At 43.6% G+C, this 25365-nt stretch overlaps 1 protein-coding gene across 1 annotated transcript in view; it reads left to right on the top strand.

The window, feature by feature from the left end:
- The window catches only part of erfl3 (Ets2 repressor factor like 3), a 42076-nt gene that overhangs the window by 14188 nt on the left and 2523 nt on the right, over nt 1–25365 (top strand). Inside the window, exons 2-4 of the mRNA XM_053495350.1 lie at nt 17243–17477; nt 23555–23670; nt 23955–24844. Coding sequence (XP_053351325.1) covers nt 17243–17477; nt 23555–23670; nt 23955–24844 — 1241 coding nt within the window. The remainder of the gene's footprint in view (nt 1–17242; nt 17478–23554; nt 23671–23954; nt 24845–25365) is intronic.

A 25365-nucleotide genomic window follows, 5' to 3' on the forward strand; every position in this document is an offset into this window, starting at 1 on the left:
TGTGTGTTCATGGTGAACTTTTGATGCCTCGGCGTCTCAGTCAAGGCTGTATTTTCCTAGCTTCCTAAAAAACACTTCCTGAAGATGAACAGGTGACTAGTTGCAGTTTCAGATGTAGACTATAAAGATCATGAAATTCTACAGAATATTTTTATTTATGACCTCATTTATTTTGCGTTCTCCGTTTACTCGGGATCATGTCCTCGTCAAGGGTTGTTAACTTTCTACAACCAGGTGAATACTAACCTGGTTCAAACAAGTTAAGTGGATCCAGACAGCGTATCTGCTCAGTGGTGTTGGGATGGATTGCTTAGCAGCTAGAGTGCTGTGTGTGGGGGGGATGGGGGGGGGGGGGGAGATGACCCAGAGTGTGTACTCGAGGCCAGCGGCTTGGGAAGTGGAGTGGCACGGTCGGCTTGCCAGGGTGTATTTTAGCTGCTCAGCTGTAGCCTTTGTGTATGCTTGTTTGTGTGTGTAATCAGTACTTTTATAAATGACTATGCTGCGCTTGTGGGCGCCAACGTGTGTGTGTGTGTGTGTGTTCGTGTGCGCGTGCGTGTGTATGCGTGAGATTATGCCCAATAAAGTGCACAAGTGTTTTATTTCTCTTGTACTCCAGTTAACACTTTTAGTTTTGTATTTAATGTAATGATGGTGTCATGCCTTATATCTTTCTATAGTTACATCACATATTACAAATATCTTTACTGATAGTCACTTCCTGTTATAAAGTATTTCTTACAGCAGGCATAGCTTAGAAACTTTCCTTTCAAAACAGATAAAGGTGTTTACAGTATATATAAGACTCTTAGCTGTAGTAAAGCGTCTGAATGGTGCAAACGTTTTAAAGAAGCCTGTTTGTCTGTGTATGACGAGGTGGCTCGGAGCACACTCCAGTAGTTCTCATAAACATTTAGCAAGTGCAACATTTGATCCTTGAAAATCAACAGATAACTTGTCGCCAACCTGTGGAAGAGACGCATTTGTGTGTGGGAACTGTACGCACAGTCATTTACAAATGCCACTTATACATTACAGGAACTCAGCTAGGAGTACAGAGTACAGTCCGGACCTTGCTTTAAACTATTTCCACATGTTTGGTCCATTAAAGGAGTTCCTGGGAGGCCGGGGTTCCAGAAGTGAAGCAGGCAGTCTGATAACTGAGCAAGCTTTCCATCTTGATGAAAATAAATAAAGGTCTTTTTTTTTTTTTTTTTCATAAGTGTGTTCTGGTTTCTTGCATAATCAAAAGTTCTGGTTTGACTTAAACACCCCAGGTTTTTCAGTGAAACCGGGACTTTTAATTGTGCGGAATAGCAGAACACATCAAAAATCTCTCCCGTTGTACCTTAAGGATTCACAATAACTGTGTAATTATGCTAATGGCTGAATGCTTAAACGTCCTTTAGTTCAAAAGTCGAAAATAAACATGTTTAAACAAAAAAAAAAAGTCCTTTTTAACATGCACTTTTTCTAGGCTTTTTCTAGCTTTTGCAAAACCTGTGTTTAGTCACATGACTACAGATCCTTAAGTTGAAAAGAAAGGTGCAAACAGTGACAGATTCCAGAAAGAAAAAAACAGTGAAAAGTGGCTCAAAACACTTTCTCAATCCATGTCGAGTTCACATATGGCAGATGTCTAAAGTTTAGCCATTGTGTAATTTCTGCACTCTTTGCATACATCAATCACCTTTCTGCATAAAGGTGCATAAATTGATCTTCTGAAGTAAATGTAGTATTATTCTAGTGCCACAAATTGTATGCATTATATTTATTTTAATTATTAAAATAAAATAAATATAACTTTAAAAAATGTTTGTTCTATTTTACCTGTACATAGAAAATCTCAGAGGGTCAAAAAACTTGTACTTAGAAAGAAAACTGATTCCCCATACCAGTACAGAAAGGTTTTTTCTTTAAATAACAGAATGTTTAACTTTTAAATTATGAGGAACGTTTGCTGTAGAATTCCCAGCTGTTACTATGGAAACTATAATATATGCGGAGGAGCGCATTACTAGAAACATGTAATTTGAATGACCGCATCGACCAATCAAATTAGAGCGTTTAAGAGAGTCGTGATCGAACATATTAGATACAAAAAAAGGCACTATGGAAACCTACCTGATGTTTGGTAATGGTGAGGGCATTACCGGCTAGAATTGCTTTCCTTTCTTTTGTAAGACATGAATACACAAGGCCAGCCAATCGGACGCGAGCAGCTTCTGCGGTCACGGCGTCTTTAGTGGCGGGGAATCCCTGGCCTATTTTGCAATTCTATACCATACTGTCTAGGCGCACCGGGTCTGGGTTTAAATGCATGACATGTGCTTGCGTGTTGGTGGTTGTTTTAGCGTTCATTATCTCGGCTCGCTGCTCTGTGCTCTCTGCGCGCACGTGAGCGTTAAACGCTGCTCCCTCTTCACCCTGTTACGTAATCATGTTCAGCAGCAGCCGCGCAAGAACGTTGAAAGTTCACCCAGATCAATCTCGTCTCTTTCTCTCTTTATCTCTTTCCTTCTCTCTCTCTCTCTCTCTCTCTCTCTCTCTCTCTTGGAATGTGTGTGTGTGTGTGTGTATTCATACCATAGGTTATTGGTTTTCCAGTTAACAGGTTATCAGATTTCTCTGCTTGCTTTCAGGGAGAATCCAGGTACCTGAGCAGCTCTAATTAAAAATAGTGTACTAGAAGAGAATACGAACACTCACATTCCTCCAAAACTTTTTTTTTTTTTTTTTTATCGTCCCATAAAACTCTTATACAGATTACTTCAGGCTCTTAACATGTCCCTAAAGTGCAGAGATAAATTTTTTTTTAATTCTAGTTGACCACCAGCACTAGGCTTAGACACACACCAGGCGCAGAAACACACGTGCTGTGTGTGAGAGAGAAAGAGAGAGACGGAGAGATTCTGAGGAAAACTGTGACACCACTGGATTTAAAGTCTGTTTTGATTTAGTAGCCGTCATGCTGGTTGCTATGGCGTGGCTGCTGTGCTCCGTGTGGCGAGTTTGTGCTCGTAGTTACATCATTGGCGTCTTGCATAATCCAGTACAATTTATTTGCTCCAGTTGAGGAGGACGAGCTCTCCCTCCAAGAGAAAGAGAGAGCGAGGGGTGACTGACCTGCTGCCAAGATGGTCAGAATTAATGCCTGCGAGCTGCCTACACTGAAAAACATTATCACTCTCCTCTCATCATAAATCAAAACTCGTGTTCTGTTTAATTGAAAGGGTTTTCATTGAGACGCAACTCGACTGCTATTTGGACATTGAGAGAAAGTTGTCTAAACTACATTTTAGACCTTTGTTCTACAGTGTCCTGTTGTTCCTGCCGGGTAGTTACCAGTTTATATTACGTATGTAACTGTAGGTATAAATTACGTACGTATTTTCTGAGTTTTATTTCTTTCCACACTGTAAAACAACACAGAAGGTATCCAAAGTATGCGATAATCTCTTTTGAACAGTTGATGCTGAGATGTCCTTGGCTCTAACCTGAGGAGCTGTTAATTGGTTATTATTTATTTATTTATTTATTTATTTATTTATTTTTTGAGACTGGTAACTCTAAATGTACAACTTTTTTTGCGAATGCACTTGACAATACACTGTTCTTGCAAGAACTATTCTCGAACAGCTGGCCTTTGTGTCTTACAATAACAACTGACTGATTGTTGTTGTTGTTGTTAAGTCTTGGAAAAATAAATCACTAAACAATAGACATTGAATTAGAGAATGTATCCAAACTTTTGACTGGTACTGGATAATAAATATAAAATATTTTATAAGTGTGTTAATACTCCTCAAATAATGCTTATTTTATATATTGTATGCCTCGTATTATTTTTATTTTGATTGGTGGTGGTGGTGGTGGTGGGGGATTTCTCAGGGTCGCTACATCGGATCATTCAAGCTGCCAGTTATTGGCACAGGTTTTGATGCCTAATGCCTTTCTTCCTTTCTTACCCTCTTACCCGCTTCTTCTTGAGGCTTGGGAACGGTACTGACAATGCCCTGCCCAGTGGCTGGGTATATATATGGGCATAAATTTAAAGGCCTTGCAGCTGGTGGGGCATGAACACCTGATCCTCTGATCAGACGGCCCCTCCCTTACATAACTTTTATATCTGCATTTAGTTCACTCCTCCTTCAAATGCACCATGGAGGAGAAATGAAACGCCTCACCAGAGAATCTTAGCTAAGCAAAAAGCTGTGAAAAGGGATCCCCCTCTTATATGAGGTCACAATAGGGCAAAATCTAATTTGTTTATTAAAACCTTGTAAGAAAGAAAACAAATTTTTGGTAACTTTTCGATAATGCAGCATGGACTGTTTAGTGACTTTTGTTTAATCCAAACTGCATGAGGATTACAGGACTTTCTCCCACCTGAACAAATAATAATAATATTTTTTTAAAAAGACAAACACAGAAACCTCCCTCAGGTTACTGAACCGCGTTGTTTGCGCTGTTATAATTCATGTGGAAATGGCTGGAGGCGATGGCTAACAACCCGAAAAGAAGAAGGCTGCTTCCTCCTGCTACACGTGCTCCATTAGTGGGTGGTGTAACACAACAAGTGCCTGAGATTGATTAGGGTTGCTATGATTGATGTGAGTGCAGCTCATCCTAACCCTGTCCCTAGACTTCCAGCTATACCAGGTCGTGGGCTTAAACTCGCCATGTTCGCATAACAGAGGGAAAAATAATCTATTCATGTATCGCGACACTGACTCCAAAACTTATTTTATAAGTTTTAAAATAAAACATGATATTGATATGATATGTTTGCATTTGAAACATTGCTGTGTTCGCAGTGTGTTCACACAGAACAACTTCTTAAAGTTTGTTTAGAATTGTAACAACATCTACCAAAAAACTATATTTGATATCAAATCGGGATTTGTACAGAATCATGATACAAATCGAATCATCACCTCGGTGTCGTACCTCTCTTGGAGATCCCCATCCCTACCTGCATGAAAGGGTTGTTTTGTGTTGTGCCACTCAGAAGCAGGATGGGTCGTAAGCTTCCTTCATTTCCCTCGAGAGATGATTTTGGTGGCGAGGGGGCGGAGTTTCCAAACTGCCGTTTCATTATTTGGATAGTTGAATCATCTGCACTGATCATTTCAGATTTATGGCTTTTAGCTCAGTAGTTTTAAGTGATTAAGACGGCCCAGAGCTCCTGCGCATTTAATGCGTAAAGATGGACACGTCTGTATATAAAGTCTGATCAGACTATACTACACATCAGCGTCCTTAAGATTCTGTAGCTACATCACACAAGCCTGAGTGATATACGGTGTGATCATCAGGACAGCCTGGAGATCTGCTAAACTGCTGGTCAGACATGTGCATGCACACACTAAGGCACTAACACACATACTCTGACATGCCACCGATATCACTGTTGTATTACCCCCCCCCCCCCTTCCCCCCACCGGGTGTGTGTGAGGTGAGCGTTACATAAGAAAGATCAGCAAGATTTAAGCAGCTTTAACAGATGCGTTTTACCAGCTTGCTAACAAACTCTCACTCACTCACTCACTCACTCATGCTGAAATCTCTTAGTCACCTCTGTCTGGTGAACATTCAAATAGGGCAAAGCTGGCGAATATGGTAGCCAGATGTGTGTGTAAATGAGTGAGGGAGAAAGAAAGTAAGAAAGGGAGAGAAAATGAGTGAGGGAACGATGACGGGCTGCGTCACTGCATGGGTTCACAGATCAGCTCATGGTTATCAGTAGACACACACACACACACGCCGGGTAATGTCCTGCCCTGGGCAGTGCTGACCGCAATCACTTTCTCTCCCTTACTCTGTCTCTCGCTCTTTTTGTCTCTCGCACACACTTTCTCTCTTTCACACTATGGCACTTTTGACTTCTGACTTTCCTGTCTCGCCCCATCAACATCCCCCCCCCCCTCCACATCATGTACTCGTTGGCGTGGTTAACAGACGCAAGCAGCGTTTTTCCCCTTCTCTAAAATTAGGGCGGTAAAATAATGGCAGGAAGAGAAGGAGAGCGAGGGAGAGGGGAATTGATGGAGGTGAAGGAAGGAGGGGTGAGGAACAGGGAGATGGAGATAACGGAGGAGAGGGTATTTTTGGACGGTCACACGTCACACAGACGCAAGTCAGGCCGCTGTACACAAACAGACACGGAGGTGACAAAAACATGCTTTAAAAGTCGTGTGTGTGTGAAGACCCAGTATGAAAACTAGTGGTCATAAAATGGGAAGGAAAAGATTTTTCTGTGGTTTACTGCAAAAAGGTGTTACATTCTTTTTTTTTTTTTTTTTTACTTTTTTCTTCTCGTTTGAAACTCTTTCTCTCACTCACACACACACACACACACACACACACACACACACACACACACACACAGTCTGGCTGTGAAATTGCAAAAACTGTTTGCAGTTATAAATCAGGTTTGTCTCTACTGGTGACACCACGCAGTTTCATGTCAGAGTTTTTACCTAAACATACTCTTACTGGCCACTTCATTAGGAACATCTATGTTAATGTGGGTACCCGCGATCACATGACTTTAGGTTCAGTCCCGGTTAGGCTCCTCCCCTGAACATCGGTATCAGTCTTCCCAATATAGTGGCCGCTGTGCATTTGAGTGCGCACTTTACTAACTATGATTGTAAAAAAATAATACTGCCCGGAGTATTGTGTGTCTGTGTGTGTCTGTGTGTGTCTGTGTGTGTCTGTGTGTGTCTGTGTGTGTCTGTGTGTGTCAGGTGTTCCTTGCTGTAGGGAACAGAGGCTCTCAGTCACTCGGGGTGATGTCATGGGGATTTTGGAGCAGGGGGAGTACAGCGGGGTGGGCTGACTTACCTGCTGTAAACACAAATACACACAAGCAGGTGTGTGTTCGTGTGTATTTGTGTGTGTCTGTGTGTGTCAGGGTGGGTGATATGCCACAAATATTATGTCTAGAATCCTGCTGAGATTAAACAGAGGACTGGAAACACGAGACGCTTTAATGTACAACTGTTTGTCCTTCAAAATTGTAACTATGTAGCGTTTCAAAGAGCTGTTGTGTAACGAAATTTAATATTGTCATAAAAGTGCTGACTGAACTGACGAGAATCTCAGGAAGAAAAACACTGTACGGTTAATCATGCTAAATATGTAAGTCTGCATTAGTGTGTGTATGTGTGTGTGTGTGTGTGTGAAGAAATCTGTAGTTCGTCCTTTATCAGTACAGTCGTGAGCTCACAAATACCTGTTGCTGGCTGTTCGTTCTCTCTCTCTCTCTCTCTCTCTCTCTCTCTCTCTCTCTCTCTCTCTCTCTCTCCTACCTGCTCTATTTGAGGCCTGGCTCTCAGGCTGAAAGGATTAATTGTCGTTTATGTTTTATTTTTTTGTTCTGTTCATTTCTGGGAGTTTATTTTTAGGCCTGAAGTGTCTGGTTGCTATGAGACGGTGTCCAAGAGAGAGAGAGAGAAAGCCAGGGAATAGAAAGAGGGAGAGAGAGAGAGAGAAATGTTTGCGTTGTGAAGGCTGAATTACAAACACGCTCACGCACTGAGTCAGCGCTGGCACATGTACACACACCGCGTGTGCGTGCGTGCACACACACACACACACACACGGTCTGTTAGTTGTTTTTCTGGATTGTCTTTTGTAACGTCGCCGAGTACACCTTGCGAGTTCCGTGTTCACGCCACCTAAAGTTTTTTTAGCAAGTTCTGCGAGTCGGGAACCAGAGGAAACGTGACAAAGATATCGGTGCAGATGCTGCGAGTCACATGCACTCCCTTAGACCATCACGCACATACACACACACATACAGGAAACAGAGTTGTTGTGGTGGTGCAGGAGGCTTGCTAACTTCCTGCACCTCTATGGTGTGACACATTCCAGGAAACACATCGACATTGTTTCCTCTCTGTTCAGGTGTAGAGACATAAACTCATAACCTGAGCACTAGTTTATGCTGGTCTTACTCCAGCACGTCTCACATCATCGTCAACTCACACATACACACTTCATGAAAAAAAAAAAAAAGCAAAAAGACCTTTTGAGAGGAGAGAGAGAGAGAGAGATGAGAACTTCTGAGATGTCTCCCCTGACTCCCAGCTCGTTACCTCTATCCAGCCTTAAACGAGAGGAAATGAAAGGATAAAAGGAGGAGTGTGTCTTGAGGGACAGAGTGCTAAAGAGCTGCAATGATGGAAGGATGGATGGAGGGTTAATGAGGATAAAGGAGGAGCGTAAGAGCTGAACATAAATACACCTCGCGCTCTGGGACTCTGCCTCCACTCCACTCCACGGAATAATATTTTTCACCTCCGCAACTCGCAACACTCAAGAGAAGCGTGCCTGCATGTGTGTGCACGCGTGTGCATGTGTGTGTGTCTATGTGCGCGCGTGTGCATGCGTTCGGCACGATTGTACATCCTCTCAATGCATTCAGCGATGTATTTCTAGCCGCTCGTCCTTGGCCCGAAGAGTTTGTGCAGCGCGTTATTGAAGAACTGTACGACTGTGATAAAGTTATGGAGGTGTGAAAAGCAAATCCTTCACCTCTGTCATCCACCTCCACCTGTCCACCTCCACCTGTCCACCTCCACCTCCACCTGTCCTCTTACTTTCTCCGTGTCTCGGTCTCTCTCTGTCTCTCTCTCTCTCTTTCTTTCTTTTTACTGTCAAACAATAACCCCTGTGTGCGAGTTTATTTTTGGATCTCCAAGGCCATCTCTCCCTCTGGCTCCCACTCTCTCATGTTCTCTCTCGCTCTCTTCTTCTCTCTCTCTCTCTCTCTCGCACTCATGCTCTTGTGTACTCATTGACTCTGTGAGGTTAAGGGTACATTCTGTGATTTTTTTTTTTTTTTTTTTTTTACATTTTTTTTTATCCTCGTTCACCACTAAAGAAAAAGACAGCGTCCGTGTCGTCAGCACCGTCATCACAATCGCTCCAGCGCAATCATGCATCTCTTTATTCCTTCTTCTTTTTTTTGTTGTTGTTGTTCTTTGTGCTCCACTCTTCAGCACCTTGTCCTCTCTTTACTCGGTTTACTCTCTTACTCTCACTTTCTTTCCCTGATGAATCTTTAATGTTCTTGTGGTTTGACCACGGTCACTGAGAGGTTCTGATTTTTTTTTTTCTCTTCACTTTTTCTTTCCTCTTGATGTGGTCACATGACCCCCCTCATGAGCGCGATGCGGAGGGGGCGAGCAATGAGGCAGGTGGGTCACATCACCAGGCTTGATTTTTCGCAGGCTGTTCAAGTCAAACCAGGACAATTGTTTTGAGACTAAAAAGCTACCTTTATTTCTCTATTTAATTCCCTGCTGCACTAAAGCACTCATTCCAGTGTTTTGACATATATGAAACACTGGCCTCCCAGGAGCTCCTTTAATTCCCTAAACATGCGGCGCAAGGTCAGGACTGTATGGGCGACGTACGGCAATAATTCCCAGCGGAGGTCCTGTAATGTGCAGGTGGTGTTCAGTGGTGCATATCCAGTGTGTCCAGTTCCCACAGACAGACGCGTCTCTCACACAACTTGGCAACATGTTAACTGTCGATTTTCAAGTATCAGACGTTCCCCTCGCAGAATGTTTACGGGAAGCCACTGTAAAGCCACTGTTTTACTGCAGCTAAGAGTCTCATCGCCGTACTGCGCTTGAAGTCTTCGATAAACGTCAGTCAAATCCCGGATTGACTCGAACGCCCCATTTTGTAATTATATTGTAGCATTAAATACATGTCGCAAAGAAGGAAGTATAATAACTTCAGACTTGCCATCATAAATACCAAATCAAATGCAGATTTGATGATTTAATTAAATATAAGTCAAGTTAATGAGGAAGTAGCGTTCTCGAAGCTAGAACACACACACACACACACACACACACACACACTCTTTCACTTTCTGTCGTTCACTCTACAATAATATTTATTAGTCTTCACAGTGAGCTGTTAAGAGTCTGGCTACTGACCACCCACCCCTACACACAAACACACACACACACACACACCTCTGGAATTTAAGAATTGCACAGCGTTAATGACAAAGAGACGAAATAAGTGAAGCCGCCCTCTTGAGTTTCTCCCCACAGTTGAATCGCCGCTCTGTGTTGTCCTGACAGAAACTCTTTCATGTCATCAATTTGATTTTTGCTAATCTACACACACACACACACACACACACTCTCTCAGCATGGGTTATGCTTCCTCTCATAACAATACTGCTGTATGCCAGAGTGCTCAAGATTCTTTAAATACGTTCTGCGTTAATTAAAAAAAAAAAAAGAAGAGCCTCGGACAGCCAGCGTTCTCAGATTTACATATTTGGACGAGGCGTCAGAGGAGAGAGAGAGAGAGCAATTTGACCTGGATGACAACAGACTAGGAGACGAGCTATGATCTCATCCCTCTCTTTCACCCCTCCTCTGTTGTTTCCCTTTCTCCCTTATTCTCCCTTAACCCCCACCCCACACCCCCCACCCAGTCGTCCCTCCTCACAGGCCCCTCTCGGCCGCTTCTCTTGCCCTCCTGTGTATCGTCCAACATCGTCCCACATCGCCCCATCCCGTCTCTCACTAGATGTCTACTTTTCTCAACTTTTTTGTTCTTTTTTTAATAATTTATTTTTAATTATACAACAACTTCTAACATTTTTCTCATCACAAACACACACTAATGTCCCAGGGCAGAGATTACCCCCCCCCCCCCAGCTCTTCCCTCAGATACTCCCGAGCGAAGGCGGCTCCCTGAATTATTGATGAAGTGTGCGCACAGATCTGTCCTCTTCTTCTCCTCTGCGGTAAGGATCCTGTGTCTCCCCGTTGGGAGGGTGAGGGGGGGTGGGCGGGGTGAGAACCAGAGACAGAGAGACACAGAGAAGGGCTGGAGGTCATAGAGGTTAAGTAGGGAGGGGGGGATGAGGTCATACGCGCGTGCACTCGCAACACAGCTCTCTGGTAAAGAGCATTTACAAAAAATAAAAAACACCTTGCATGCGCAACATTTTCCCACACGTTTGTAAATCAAGATCAAAAAAGGTAAAAAACAAAACAAAAAACAAACAAACAAGATAATCAGGATTAAAAAATACACCTGGGGCCTATTATATTTGCAGCATTTAGCAGATCCTGTTGTCCAGAGTGATTTGAAAATGCCAGAGTGCTGGAGGTACGCTGTATTGCATGAAGAATGTGAACCCCCCGACCATGACATCCATAAGTGCTTGTTAAACTTCTCGTTCCTGATTTTAGGTTGTTTTCACTTTAGGAATATTAGATTTGCACAAGTGCCTAGCAGCGGTTGCTTCCCCACCTCAAATGCAAACATTTAAAAATTATCGATTACTTGTCAATGTTGGAATACATGAATTTTTACACAAAACATCACTGAATCAATTTTTTTTTTCTTCCCCAGTGATTATTAATGATCTCCTGTCTCCCGGGAAGAGCTTCCATTAGATTTTGGAGCAAGACCTTTGGGAATTTGTGTTCATTCAGTGATGAAAGCGTTAGGTCAGATAAGGGTGTCTTGGGGACTTTAGTGCTCCTGTTCGTTCTAAAGATCTTCAGTAGGTCAGGGTTCTGGGCAGGACGCTTGATTGTTCTTCCAGACCATTCCTCAGCTTATCAAAACGTTTCATGGAGCACGGGAACAGGATTGGAGCTTTTTAGTTCCAGCAAATTCAACTTGAAACCGGGTGGCTAGAAGAAATGTATCTAACCACTGCGATTGGTCCACATGGAGGCAACGTATTTCCAACGACGACTTTTTCTACGCTTCTGTCTTTTGACACGAGTTGAAGGACCATCTCCACCGACGTCTTCTCGGTTTTACGATTCTGTAATTTCAGTAAAAGATAACTATTGTTAACTATCTGTCTTCTCATTTCATTTAGGTATTTAGCAGACGCCTTTATCCAGAGCGACGTACATTTTTATCTAATTATACATCTAAGCACTTTTAGAGTTAAGGGTTTTGCTCAACGGCCCAGCAGTGGCAGCTCAGTCTTCATGGGGTTTGAACCTAGGACCTTCCGGACCGTAGTCCAATGCTTTAACCACCGAGCTACCCCTGACTTCTCGAACTCAGAGAAGACCTGCACAGTTTCATTCGCCGTCAGTTGTGGTAGATTGAAAATACTCAGAGAGTAGAGACTCAACACAGTGGCATAGAAACTACTCTGCCAACTAGTGGTTTGGCGGTGTAATTGTACGACACATTTCTTGCACACGGACTTGACACTAAAGCTTAAATCAGGAATCAGGTTTATTGGAATCGGAATATTGGAACGGGGTTGGGATTTTATTCATTTATTTAATAATAAGAGACGTCTACACAGTTATCTAAATGAGGTACGGACGAGAGGTGGTTGTTTGGACCTGCGCTGGGCGTGTTGTCAGTTGGTGCGATTCAATCACAAGATACGGATGTGGAAATCCATCTCCGGGGGGGTACAGCAGCTCAGCCTCTCTGGGATTTAGTGTCGGCTGATATTAACAAACAGCCTTCCAGATGTGCAGAGCGTAAGAACGCAGGTAGGGGAAAGACCACACAAAGCGTTTATGTTTGGCGGCGAAGGCACATCTCGGCTTTGTGTCTTTTTTTTATTACAAACATATCAAACAAGTTACACAAACAAGTTCCCGCACGTGTACGCTAGAGCGACTGGTTTCACGGCAATGCCACGGAAAGTCTTTGAGTGTGTGTGCGTGTGTGTGCGTGTGCGCGCACTCTCCAATATCAACACACCAGCACTGCAGGGCTTGTAGTGTCTAGCTAGTAATATGATCAATAATGTGCGCGCACACACACACACACACACACACACACACACACACACCTACATCGGAGAGGGTTTGTCCTTGAGGCTGTGCTCAGTCTCGGATGCTTTAGCACAAATAGCAGGGTGTGTATGTGAGTGTGTGTGTGTTTTTGTGTGTGTGTGTGTCCATAGAGAAGCACAAGATCAGACATCACGCCTCCACAAGATTTTTTAGCACTATTAGTTCAACAAAGCATGCACTGTGTGTGTGTGTGTGTGTGTGTGTGTGTGTGTGTGGGAATTGCACATCTGTAAGTGTATCCATCGTTGCCAGAAGGCTGTGTGCGCTTGTGTGACTTAGGAGTCTGTTTTTCATTGTTCATCAGGGAGTTTGACAGACATTGACTTTGGCTCAGACTTCTTAGTGGAGATCACTTTCACGTGTCTGTGTGGGTGTGTGTGTGTGTGTGAGAGACGTGAAACCAGATCCGTGACTGTCAGAATCTTTGGAGCATGGCACATTTGACCTCTTAAAGGGCCGATCACAGGGCTTTTTCATGTGCTATATGTCTACTGTCAATGGAACTGCCTACATCTATCTATCTATCTATCTATCTATCTATCTATCTATCTGTGTGTGTGTGTGTGTGTACATTTTTCATCAAAAGTTTGGACACAAATTTGCATTTATTTTCTACATTCTAAAACAATACTAGATTGTTTTTTGAAAATAAGACACAACCCATATATCATTGCGTAGGCGGCAACTAGAGCCGTAGCTATCCAATATTTTAGTAATCGCGTATTCTACCAAAAATGTAATCGATTAATCGAGGCATACAATGTACTTTTGCTTAAATAAACAACAATGTAAATATATAAGAGAAACAAAATTCTACTTTCTTTTTTTTTTAAATGCATACAGCATTTTATCAAAAATAAACATTGTCATTATTTACAATAAAAGGAATAGCTCAAAGTTGACTGAGATGAATTAAGTGCATTACAGTGCCATATATTTTTATTTTAAAGCCTATTCTCGATGCAAAAAAAAGGTATTTGAAATGACTTTAAGTATCAAACTTGCTTGCTAGTTTCTTTATCTCTTGGCTCGTTGATATTTTTACCGCTCCCTTCCATTTTGCAGCCTGCAATAGAAACGCCTCCTCCAATTAATACACAGCTAACTGTTTGCGTCTCCTTCCGCTTTGTGGGTGACGTAAGCGCTTCTTCTTCGTCTGTGTTTAGTGGCGGCTTGCGTCCAGAAGCGTGCTGTCACGCCAAACAAATAATTGCGCAAAAACATAACGCAAGCTTTTAAAATTAATTAAGAGAGGCATCGAGGCAGAAGATTTTGCCTCGATCATTTTTTTGTAATCGAATTAATCAAGTTACTCGAGGGATCGTTTCAGCCCTAGGTGGCGCGGCGGCTAAGTGGTTACAACTGTCTCCTTGCACCTCCCGGGTCCAGGTTCGAGTTTGCATGTTCTCCCTGTGCTTAGTGTGTTTCCTCCGGGTACTTCAGTTTCCTCTCACAGGCCAAAGACATGCAGATTAGAATAATTGACAGTCCCAAATTGCCCGTAGTGTGTGTGTGTGCGCCCTGTGATGGATTGGCACCCTGTCCAGGACTTGCCCTGCTTTGTGCCCTGGGTTTCCTGTGGTGAGCTCCTGACCCAGTATACAGGATTAAGTGGTATAGATAATGAGTAAGTGAGTAAGCGATCGTCGTGTAATTAAGTAACAACAACGACATTCGGTTGTTATATTAGGAAACAGTTCTTGCAAGAACAGTATCGTCAAGTGCATCTGCAAAACCCATCAAGCGCCAGGATGTAAATGGCTCTCGTAAAGACCTTCCCAGGAAAGCAGGACCAGAACGTACCTCTGCTGCAGAGGATACTTTTATTGAGAATAAACAGCACCTCAGATTAGAGCCGTTATGAAGGCTTTACAGAGAATAAGTAGCAGACACGTCTCAATATCAACTGTTAAAATGAGATCATTAGTTTCTCTGATAGCGCAGGCATGTTCCAGGACTCTGAGTGTGGAAAAAGGTGTTCTGGGAGCAGGAGGAGTCATTTTCACACATAAACCGGAGACCGCATTTTGTGCTGTAATTAAAACTAAGTTCTTCACTTTGATTGGTCAGAAGATGCTGATTAATCTTCTGTACCAGCGGCTCTGACGGTAGTTCCAGGCAGGCGGTTTATATTCATGTATTTGGTCCGTTATTGTTTCTATAATAACAAGAGACTTCATAGGGTCGGCCTGTGAAAATAGGCACACGCGCGTAACTCGTAGATCTGTATCTCCTGCCAGGAGATGTTTGTTTAGCACTTCTGTAAGGAGTCTCCATTGTCAGCACATTGTAACAGTCAGAATTAAAGCTGTACTTTTTTTTTCCCCACATGGGAAAGTCTTCAGGAACTTGATGAGCTGCATTTTTCTAAACTTCTATAGTTTAGAAGAGAGCGACAGATAGAGAGAAAGTGAGAGAGAGAGAAAAAAAGTGAGATGCTGGCGAGTGTTTACAGTGATAACAGGAACAAACTTGTTTTGCAGATGTCGACCGCACAACGTTAAGTGCAAAATATACAACTGATGACGTCTGATTAACATGATATAAATGAGGAAACTGCTGTGGTGTAAACGGGGGGGAAAGAAAAACACACCCAGTGGTTTCAAGAGACATGTAGGACGTTGTGGTCTCAGCGACTCTAGTAAAAGTTATTCCAGGACATCTCAACTCAAGGACTCCCGTTCCAGCCTCAGTATTTCTCAAACCTTAAGCAAAATGTTTTTTAAAGGTTGTTACAAGTATGCAAATCAGCGTCTGTGCGCTATAACTGTTATGCAAACCTTCTGAAGACAGCACCACACCATGATGTAATCGAGTGCCAGACGGACGGACACGGACACGGACACACACACACACACACACACACACACACACACACACACACACGGTCATGCCGAGACTGAAACCCGAAGCCTGAAAACACCTCTCAAGTTTTCTTCCTCTGCATCCATGTACAAAAAAAATCCTTATGAAAGGAAGAAGGAAAACAGGAGGATTAAATATATATATATTTTTTTAAATACTTGTTGCTCTATTATAAAAAGCAGCCTCTGCTTGACAAAGAGAATAAAGCCAGGAGGATCTCCGGTGGGTCTGTGTGTGTTTTTATAAATGCATGCATGCAGGTACGTGTGTGTGTGTGTGTGTGTGTGTGTGTTTGTGTTTGGCTGGGATAAATGTGGCCTGGAATAAATGCCTTGGGTGCGGAAGAGTTTTCATCACAACCACAATGTCCTTTTTTGCGGCCTCCTTTCCTTCTTTTCTTCGAGGTTTTAAATCGGTCCTAAAAGTCTAAATGAATAAATGGCACATCATAAAGTAACTTGTGTGTTTGTTCGTTTTTTCGAGATGTTTTGTGTAAGGAAGAAAAACCACCAGCCAGCGCAATTTTTCATTCATTGATATGTTCAATGTCTTCAAGACAAGTTAGTTCCTGTTACGTTATGACACCTATAAACAGTCATCAGGTCATCAGTCTCTCGCTCTTTTTTTTTCCCTTCTCCTCTCAAGTATGCAACTTTCCGCATTTCTGAGAAACCATAAAGCACAAACTTCTCCAGTGAAGACTTTTTAACATAATAAAAAAAAAACGTACAAAGTGTCCAAAGACTCTTTTTGGTAAATAAACTAATCTCACGCAAAAAGCCTCTCCATGTTGTTAACATTAATTACAAGCATCATCCGCTATACAAATCCCACTATACAAGAGAGTAAACTGTCACTATAGAAATAAGGACGTTAATATAAACACTTTCTGATTCCACTTTCAGTTATTCAGAAGTCACTACCTTTATTTAAGTATCGGAATCCATTTGTACCTTTTCATGTCGTATATATGCGAACTTCTAGTTTTCTTTCTCTGTAGATCTGCCTAGAATCATTCAATCTTTTAAACTCAGCATTGAACCGAATCATTCTCGGTTTCAGCCGCAAGAAAATAGACAAATTTAGGTACACTGCCTACCTGAAGAAAAAAAGGCCCACGCTCTTGAGGTTTTATTTTACCATCTTTAGCTTTGATTAACGCGTGGAACGTTTTGGCCAGTTCACAATGGTTCCTCATGCTCCCAAAACCACTCTTTCACAATTTAAGTCATGGAATATACCCATGCCATCCAGGCAAGGAAAAAACAAAACAAAAAAAAAACACTGAGGTACATTCAGATCTTCAGCTGACTTTATTTGAAGATCATAACACTGCCGTGTACAGTGGCCACTATGCATCATTACTGTCCTTTTAAATCCAGTTATTTCTACTCTCCATATTTGTTTTCTTTGCTCGATGCAAGCCAGTGCTGACTTATTTGAAGGAGGATTATGACCCTCACACTGATCAGTCAAAAATAGATGAATGTTAAAAGCCTTCTTCTGTTAAATTGTGTTTATCGTCCTTTTTCCGCTTGTAGGGTTCGCCTTTCCGGAATGGGCGTACAAACCTGAGTCGAGCCCGGGCTCCAGACAGATCCAGCTGTGGCACTTTATCCTGGAGCTGCTCAGGAAGGAGGAGTACCACGATGTCATCGCGTGGCAGGGGGACTACGGCGAGTTCGTCATAAAGGACCCGGACGAGGTGGCCAGACTGTGGGGGGCGCGCAAGTGCAAGCCTCAGATGAACTATGACAAACTCAGTCGAGCTCTCAGGTAAATTACTTTTTGACTATTTTTATTCCCCTTAACTTTATCAAAAAAAGCTTCCTCCTCCATCCACATGTATCCACATACCGCTCCTTAAACAAACCAGGCTTGACTTGACCTTCTCTGACGTCTGACGTGTCCTGCTGAAAGCTTAGACTCTATAGATCTAGACGTATTATTTGCTGAACTCTATTCTTAATCTGCTCTTTAAAAAAAAAAAAAAAAAAAAAACTAAGTGCACTGATTTAAAACGATTAGGCACGAGCATGTGGAACAGATTGTGAGCCTGATGTGCCCCGCACTTCTCTGTCTATTTACGCTCACTCTCGTTTAACACGCCGGTCTTGATCTGCTCTTATGCGAGCGGCTGAGAACGCTGTCCCCTTACAGCGCTGCTATTTTTGTTAAATCAGCACTTAACCTCAGGAAGCGCTAACTGCATGAGGCAGGCTTCGTAAATCATTAACCCTAGGAAACGATCTGTTATAAAACAGCTCTTATGCTAATTCGAGGCGTCTCTTCCTCGTCGTGTATACTCGCACTGGAACGAGCTACGCATGCCGTTTATGAAGCGTTACCATCCCAGGTCTCGCGTCTAACTAAGACGGCTGGAAGGCGTATTAAGAGACAGACCGGGATGTGATGTGATGTATTGATATATAAGATGCTTCTACTCTTACTCTCATCCTTTTTCCCGCCACAGACGTAATTAGCTCTTTACGTGAGGATGTTCTTACCCCGACGGCGCTTTCTGTCTTCATCACATGACTACTTAACCTCATGGAACGTGAATATAGAGAGCGAGCCGGTGTAAGACGATCCGTGCAAGATAAAAACGCCGCTTTTGTTATGGCACCAGGATGATTCGAACCTGCTGACTCACCAGTGTTTGCAGTAAACGTCACCGACAGCATAGCACTGTCAACACGTAGATAGAAGCGTCTGCCAGATAAGTAAATATAACGCCAAATGTAAACACGGGCCACGGCGGCTGTGTGTAGGTGGGCACTACACCTGTCAGTCACTGTCCACACCTTCGTCCCAGCGAGACTGCAGATGCGAGCAAGACAGGAACGATGCTGCAAAATTGATGGTTTGGCAGGAGCTCATGTTTAGGGCCGGGAAGAAAGAAACATTTCGGGATTCAGGGATAAACACTGCGAGGTATGTGCCTAAGACGAAGCTGGATTTTGGTGTGTATCAGGAGAAACTCCTCCCAAGCTATATTCGCTATACTGTCACTTTTGGGTACACTTATCATTAACGTGCGTCCGGTAAACACGGTGTTAAGCCCACGTTCATGATTTTTTTATTTATTAATTTTTTCTACAGATCATTCCGGTTTGAAAATCACGACTCGCCATGGCTCAGACACGCTCAGATGTGTAGCAACAGAGCACTAAATGTAGACGTGACATGTCGGCTACATGAGGGGCAGGGTAAAGATGATGCCTTAGGTTTCACTTTGTCATCAAGGAGCATTTTGTGTAGAACGGGAGGTGAAAAAAATCCATTTTATGATGAGTGTGTGACATAAAATGTATGAAAAATTTTCTGCAATCTGGCTGTAGAATTTACTTATAATTAACTTTAGGATTAGAAAAGATATACATCGATTTTTTACATAGCGTATTGAAAAAGCAAGGAGATTTTGTCCATCTGTCAACAAACTTTCGTATTCCCTCATTAAAAAAATCTTTTAGGCCGGGATGTTATCCACGAATGCACCGCTGTCTTCACTTCTTCATCAGAAGTGAATCTTCAGGTGAAAGACCTATAAACGAGATGAAGACTATAGGGAGGATGCTAGAAAACATGCCAAAAAGTTTTTATATATATTTGTTTTTAGTGCGTCAACAGTGTGGGCTAAAGTGTGCAGACATACATTGTCATGGAAGATCACGACGCCCTCGGATAGCAGTCCTCTGCGTTTAATTCGAAGTTTTAGACCTCAGCTTTTCAATAAGCATCTTACTGTAATGAGTACCAGAAAACGTTAAGCATCAATTTTCCACCTGATGGTTGAACTTTTTCTTGGGCGGCGATTGAATATGTTTCTGTTCCATACTCTCTCGTTTACTCTCAGGTTCAAAGGAATGAATCAGAGCTACAGCACCATTGATTAATGGTTCTCTTTAAGAAACTTACACCTTACTTACAGTATCACTTTCAGAATATAACTATTTTTAATGAAGTAATATAAAAGCTTGTTGACAGATGGACATAGTGTATTGAAAAGCAAGAAGGTTATGTCGAAAAATGATGCACAGGTACAAGTAACAGGCAAGCATTTGAAACTCCGGAGTGTCTGTGCCGATTTGAGAATGATCCATCAGTCACGAATGTCCTCTCTGGTTGAATTATGAGCAGTGAGGGGAGGAAGCTTAAGGAAAAAACAGTTCTTTAAAACAGCCCATGGGCAAAATGTCATGTTTTGGCAACAGCTATTACATGACTAGGAATTTCCAATATCAACTGATTTCACTTCCTCCAAGTCTCATGAAGGACTTTCTTTTTTTTTTTCTTCTTTTTTTTTTCTTTGTCCATGTCCTGTTACTTAAAAAACCATGTGCATTACCCCAGCCATGTACAGACATGTTTATAGACCTGTGTGTAAAGAACAGGGTGACCCGTAGGCAGAAATGTGTGTGAAAAGTGTACATTAGACCAGCAACCTCCTGACTTTGAGGCAGTGAATAAAGGTGTGTCAGACATTTCTTAATGTAGCAGAACTAATAAAGTTAATGCAAGGAGGATTTCGTCCTTTAGTGAACGATTGATCTGCGCAGATCCTGATGGGCTACTGACTTTTGGTGACACCCAAAGAGTGGTGTTGGGTCCTGTTCTGTTCCAGGTTTTTATTGATAGTTTCAAAGCTTTCTGTACCTGACCACTTTCAGAGAAATATTTTTTGTTTGTTTGTTAAGCCACATGGTGACCTATGAATCATTTAAGCACTGCATTAATAAGGTGCAGATGATGACGGATGATCAGAATGTGGGTGGTTGGAAAAGACGAGAGGAAAAACGAGGTTGCTGCTGAGGTTGTTTCATAAACAGCCCAGTTTTTAAGTTGTATCTTTAGGCTCTTTGTAGTCTACAGCATTTGTTCTCATTTCTTTAAATTAATCTACTTCATTTAATTTAATTAGAGTTCAGTACTGTACAGCTGAGGTGTCTCCTTTAATCTGTGCAGAACTGTAGAGATGGAGAACATGAAACTCGACTTCAATTACAGGAAGTGGAATTTGTCCAGTCAAGTCAATAATTATTTTATCTCCTTTTTATTTAGCTGTTCTGAAGCCTGAGGCATCAAAAAAAAAGAATAAACATGTTAAAAAATCTTTTTTCAATACAAGATCTAGTACAAGTCCAAAAAGATTTTTTTTTTTTCTTTTCTTTTTTTTTTTTTTTTTACTGGAAGCGGTTTATTTGTAAGTCGAGTCGACCAAAAATAACAGGAGAATCGTGTGCAATCAAGAAATAAAGAAGCTGCGAGCAAATCATGCCACGACACAGCGATCGAAGCCAAGTGTTTGAATTGTAAATGCCACTGAAGCCACTGAGTTTGTTAACCATCACATCCTGTGTAACGGCAAACGTAAGTGTGTGTGTGTTCATGTGTGAAATGCTGTTCAAAGGCTGAGTGTGTGAAGGATGCACATCCTCGTGGTTTTTTAGTAAAGATATCCCCGTAACTCTGCCGTCGTCGTTTTTCCTGTAACACTTTGTACAGTTCGTCAGGTTTGCAGAATAGCCTTGGCAGTCATTTTTTATTTATTTATTTATTTTTCTTCTTTCTTCTAACATGTTGGAATCAACAGGCACGTTTTGCACCGCCCACCACTGATGCACTGATGTATTTTCAGTTCATCACTGTATTCGCCAGTTGGGAACTGGCGCGATTGTGTCATTATAGCTCTCTATCCGGCGCGTTCTCCGGACCGGCGCCCGTCTCTTTCCTGTCGTGCGCGTGTGGAAATTCCCAGCTCCGTCCAACAGCATTGTCCCAGTGTTGTTGTTCCACAGCAGGTCAGGACACGCGCAGCTTCCCCTCGCCTCTAAAGGAACCTCCCTCCTGCCTCTCACCTCCTGCCTCCTCGCCATCCCTGCACCCTCCCACCACCGGGTGGCACAAAGATGTCCGCGTGCGCATTGCACGAGAAGTCATTTGGCGCGTACCCGCAACGTGGAGAATCGCAGCACGTCTCCCAGCGCGTCCCCCAGCGCGTCCCGTCCTACAGGTGGAAGCGGCCTACTCCAAGTCTTTGCGTTTGATTGATGTTGATTGTGTGTGTGTGTGTGGAGAGAGTGAGTCAGAGGATTTGGACTACAACAGATCCCTTTGTGGAACGGACGGTGACGACTGTTCAAGTTCGTGTGTGTGTGAGTGTATGGGACGAGGAGAGAGGGGAGTGTGCTCGGGGGCAGACTTGTATACATCTTATTGTCAAAGACAGAATGGGTTCTTTCTCTTAGGCTTGTGGGCGAAAGAGAGACGCACACAGTACACACTCGTGGCACACTCTGACACGCGGAAACACACTCTTACACGCGCGCGCACGCACACAGCATGATGTTTATCTGCGCGTACACAATAGAGCCAGCAGACGTACCGAGACTGGAGCGCACGAGCGTGACAGCGCTTGGTGAACAAACCGCATCATGTTTTTGCGTGCGCGTGTATAATGTAGCCGCTCTTAGCTACCTGCGTAAACTCGAGTTATTTTCCCTCGTTAGTTTATCAGAGCCGCGACGGTCGACTGGATCAGTCCGGATCTCGAACCTACCATCTGCAATGATCCTTTAATAGGGATATCGCACCCAGTCGCTTTGGCCATCTGTCCCGCTCTAGTTCTCCTGCACCTTCACGTGTGTGTGTGTGTGTGTGTATCTGATCCCTCGTGTACGCTCTGCCTGCGTACAGTGTGGCGGTGATGTTTAGAGGAAAATTCTCTCACCTGACTCGTACACGGTCGTCGAGCCGAGGAACAGGGCGACACGCCGGAACACACACGCCGTCCTTTATTTACACTGATTTTTTTTCTCATTAATTGTGTTTGTAAGAAAAACAGGTACATATGGACATGTGTTAACTCCCACTCTGTGTGGGTCTAACACTCGCTCTCACACTCTCCCTCCATCTTCTGGCCCACCGATCTGTTTTTGTCTGAACCTCGAAAGAGCCTGTCTGAACATTCACGACTCCTCTTAATAACCATAATTCTCTCTCTCTCTCTCTCTCACACACACACACACACACACACACACACACACACACACACACACACTCACACTCACAAACACATACTCACACTCATGCAAACCGCAAGTCTGAATCTGTCTGTCTCGCCATAATCTATTACACTCTGGTGTGTATCCTCATCACACACACACACCCATCACACATACACTTTATTGATTTCAGTATATTAAAGAGAAATTATCTGGTACATTAATGTACTCCTAAACTATTAGAAACAACCCTTCAGCTTAAACATTTTGTCCCAAACCCTCAACATTTTTACATCCACTCCTTTAACAGTTTGAAAATATGGTCCCCATAAAGATCTAAGACACAGCTGAACACACACACACACACACACACACACACACACACACACACGCACAGCTTGTGCCAGGCGAAAAAAATCGGCCGTGTCAGCATCTTCCCTTAAACCTACCATTCACACAAACGAGTGGCTTGCAGATTGTAAAGCGCAAGATCAAAAGATATGTTCTGAGCGCGCACACACACTCGCTCCGCGAAGGGAGGCCGATCACATTTGGGACACATTTAGGTTCATATAAATAGTTGGAGCAACAAAAAACGATAGAGGTTATGTAAAAAGCTGGAGGAGGGAAAAAAAAGTTCACGTATAGGCATCGTGAGAGAGGAGAGAATTATATAAAAGGATTAAGAAGATAGAATTCGAACAGGAGGTTATATAAACTCCAGCTAGGATGACCACAGCTGTCCTTAGATTTGTCAAAAGGGCATGTGTTTCTGTAACAGTTTTTTTTTTTTTTTTTACTGAACGTGTGTGTGTGTGTGTGTGTGTGTTTGTGTGTGTTGTCCTGCAGGTATTACTACAACAAACGGATCTTGCACAAAACTAAAGGCAAGCGCTTCACCTACAAGTTCAACTTCAACAAGCTGGTCCTCGTCAACTACCCCTTCATCGACATGGGGCCTGCAGGTACGAGAGCGCACACTCACACACATCCACACACACACACACACACACACACACACACACACACACTCACGCACACACTCTGCCTACATGCTGTCTTTTAAACTCCTACACAAACAAAATGACACACACGTGCAAACACGCATGCAGACGAACTGCCCACTCGCTCTGCTCTCTCGGCATAACTCATACAGAACCTAATGTTTTTCAATCTCATGCCATCTTTTGTCCCTTTCTTGTTTTTTTTTTTAACACTCTTTGTTTGTTTATTCCCTCTGTATGCGTAGGCGTTCCCCAGAGCGCTCCTCCCGTGCCCACAGGTGCAGTGTCTCATTTCCGTTTCCCTCCCTCCACCCCGTCCGAGGTTCTCTCCCCGAGCAGCGAGGAGCTGAGAAGCCCGGGCTCGTTCAGCAGCGTGGCGCGGCGCCTGGCCCGGGGCTCCGTGTCCGACTGCAGCGACGGCACGTCCGCCAACTCCGAGATCGACGAGGGCAGCCTCGGCATAGGCGCGGCTGAAGAGCGGGTGCCAGAGAGAGGCTTCAGGAGCGCCGTGCCGCCCCGCCTGACTCACGACGCTCTGTACCGGATGTACGGAAATCACAGGGGTCACCGTGCTCACCCGGAGCCGCTTTCGCCCTTCGCTCCCGCGGGCTCAGGCCTGTTGGCTCCACCGCCACTCTCGCCCGCCCTGCCCGTGACGGCGGGCACACATCTGCCCTACACGCCCTCCCCCACGCTGTCGCCGATGGCGGGCTCCATCTTCTCGTTCAGCGCCAAAGACATGCAGCACTACCTGCAGGCGCACACGCAGAGCGTCTACAACTACCACCTGAGCCCGCGCGCGCTCTTCCACTACCCCAACGTGATCGTGCCCCAGCCGCAGCGACCCGACAAGCCCCTGCCCAGTACCGCGGAGCGCCCGTCCGTCCTCGCCCACTCGTTCCCGCTGCCCCCGGCGGACGACGCCCACCACGCCCCATTCAAGTTCAAGCTCCAGCCTCCACCACCAGGCAGGAAGCAGCAGCGTGAGGCACAGGGACACCAGGGCTCCCTCGGCTCCTCTTCATCATCTGCCCTCGGCTCCTCGCTCTCGTTCGGCAGCGACCTGAGCTCAGGCATGGTCTCGAATTCTTCGTCGAGCGGCTCGCTCAACAGCACAGGCCTACCCAAGATCAAGGTGCGTCTCGGTCAGCTCCACATTCTGATCACGCTCAATTATACAAGCTTGTTTTCAGACCAAGCAATCTACATTTTAAAACATTTTTCCCCCCTTTAAATACCCACTGAAAGTAATCATAAGGATGGCTCTTGACTGGCTTATTGTCTTTGCATCAGCCTTTATAAAAAAAAAAACAGAAATAGTGAAGTATGACACATTAAAATGAAGTGATGATTGAATTCAATACAAACGCCAGGTCTTTTATATAGAGCTCTCGAATAGTATGTGAGTAACACGTTAGTTTTAAGGCACAAAGGTCTTTAAGAGAAGTGATTAAACAGTATTACACGGATTACGAAATGAAATCGTGATTTTTATTTATTTATTTTGATTTAGATTTTTTGCCGTGAGCGTGTGACGGGTATTGTTAGCGCTTCGATCGCTGGCCAAATTCTGAAGTTAATTAAACATCCAAATCTATTTCTGTAACGTTTATTTAATTCCTCGCCAGCTCCTTGTTGTATAACCCACTGTTTAGT

Source organism: Clarias gariepinus, chromosome 4, assembly GCF_024256425.1.
Source record: "Clarias gariepinus isolate MV-2021 ecotype Netherlands chromosome 4, CGAR_prim_01v2, whole genome shotgun sequence".
NCBI classification, from domain to species: domain Eukaryota; kingdom Metazoa; phylum Chordata; class Actinopteri; order Siluriformes; family Clariidae; genus Clarias; species Clarias gariepinus.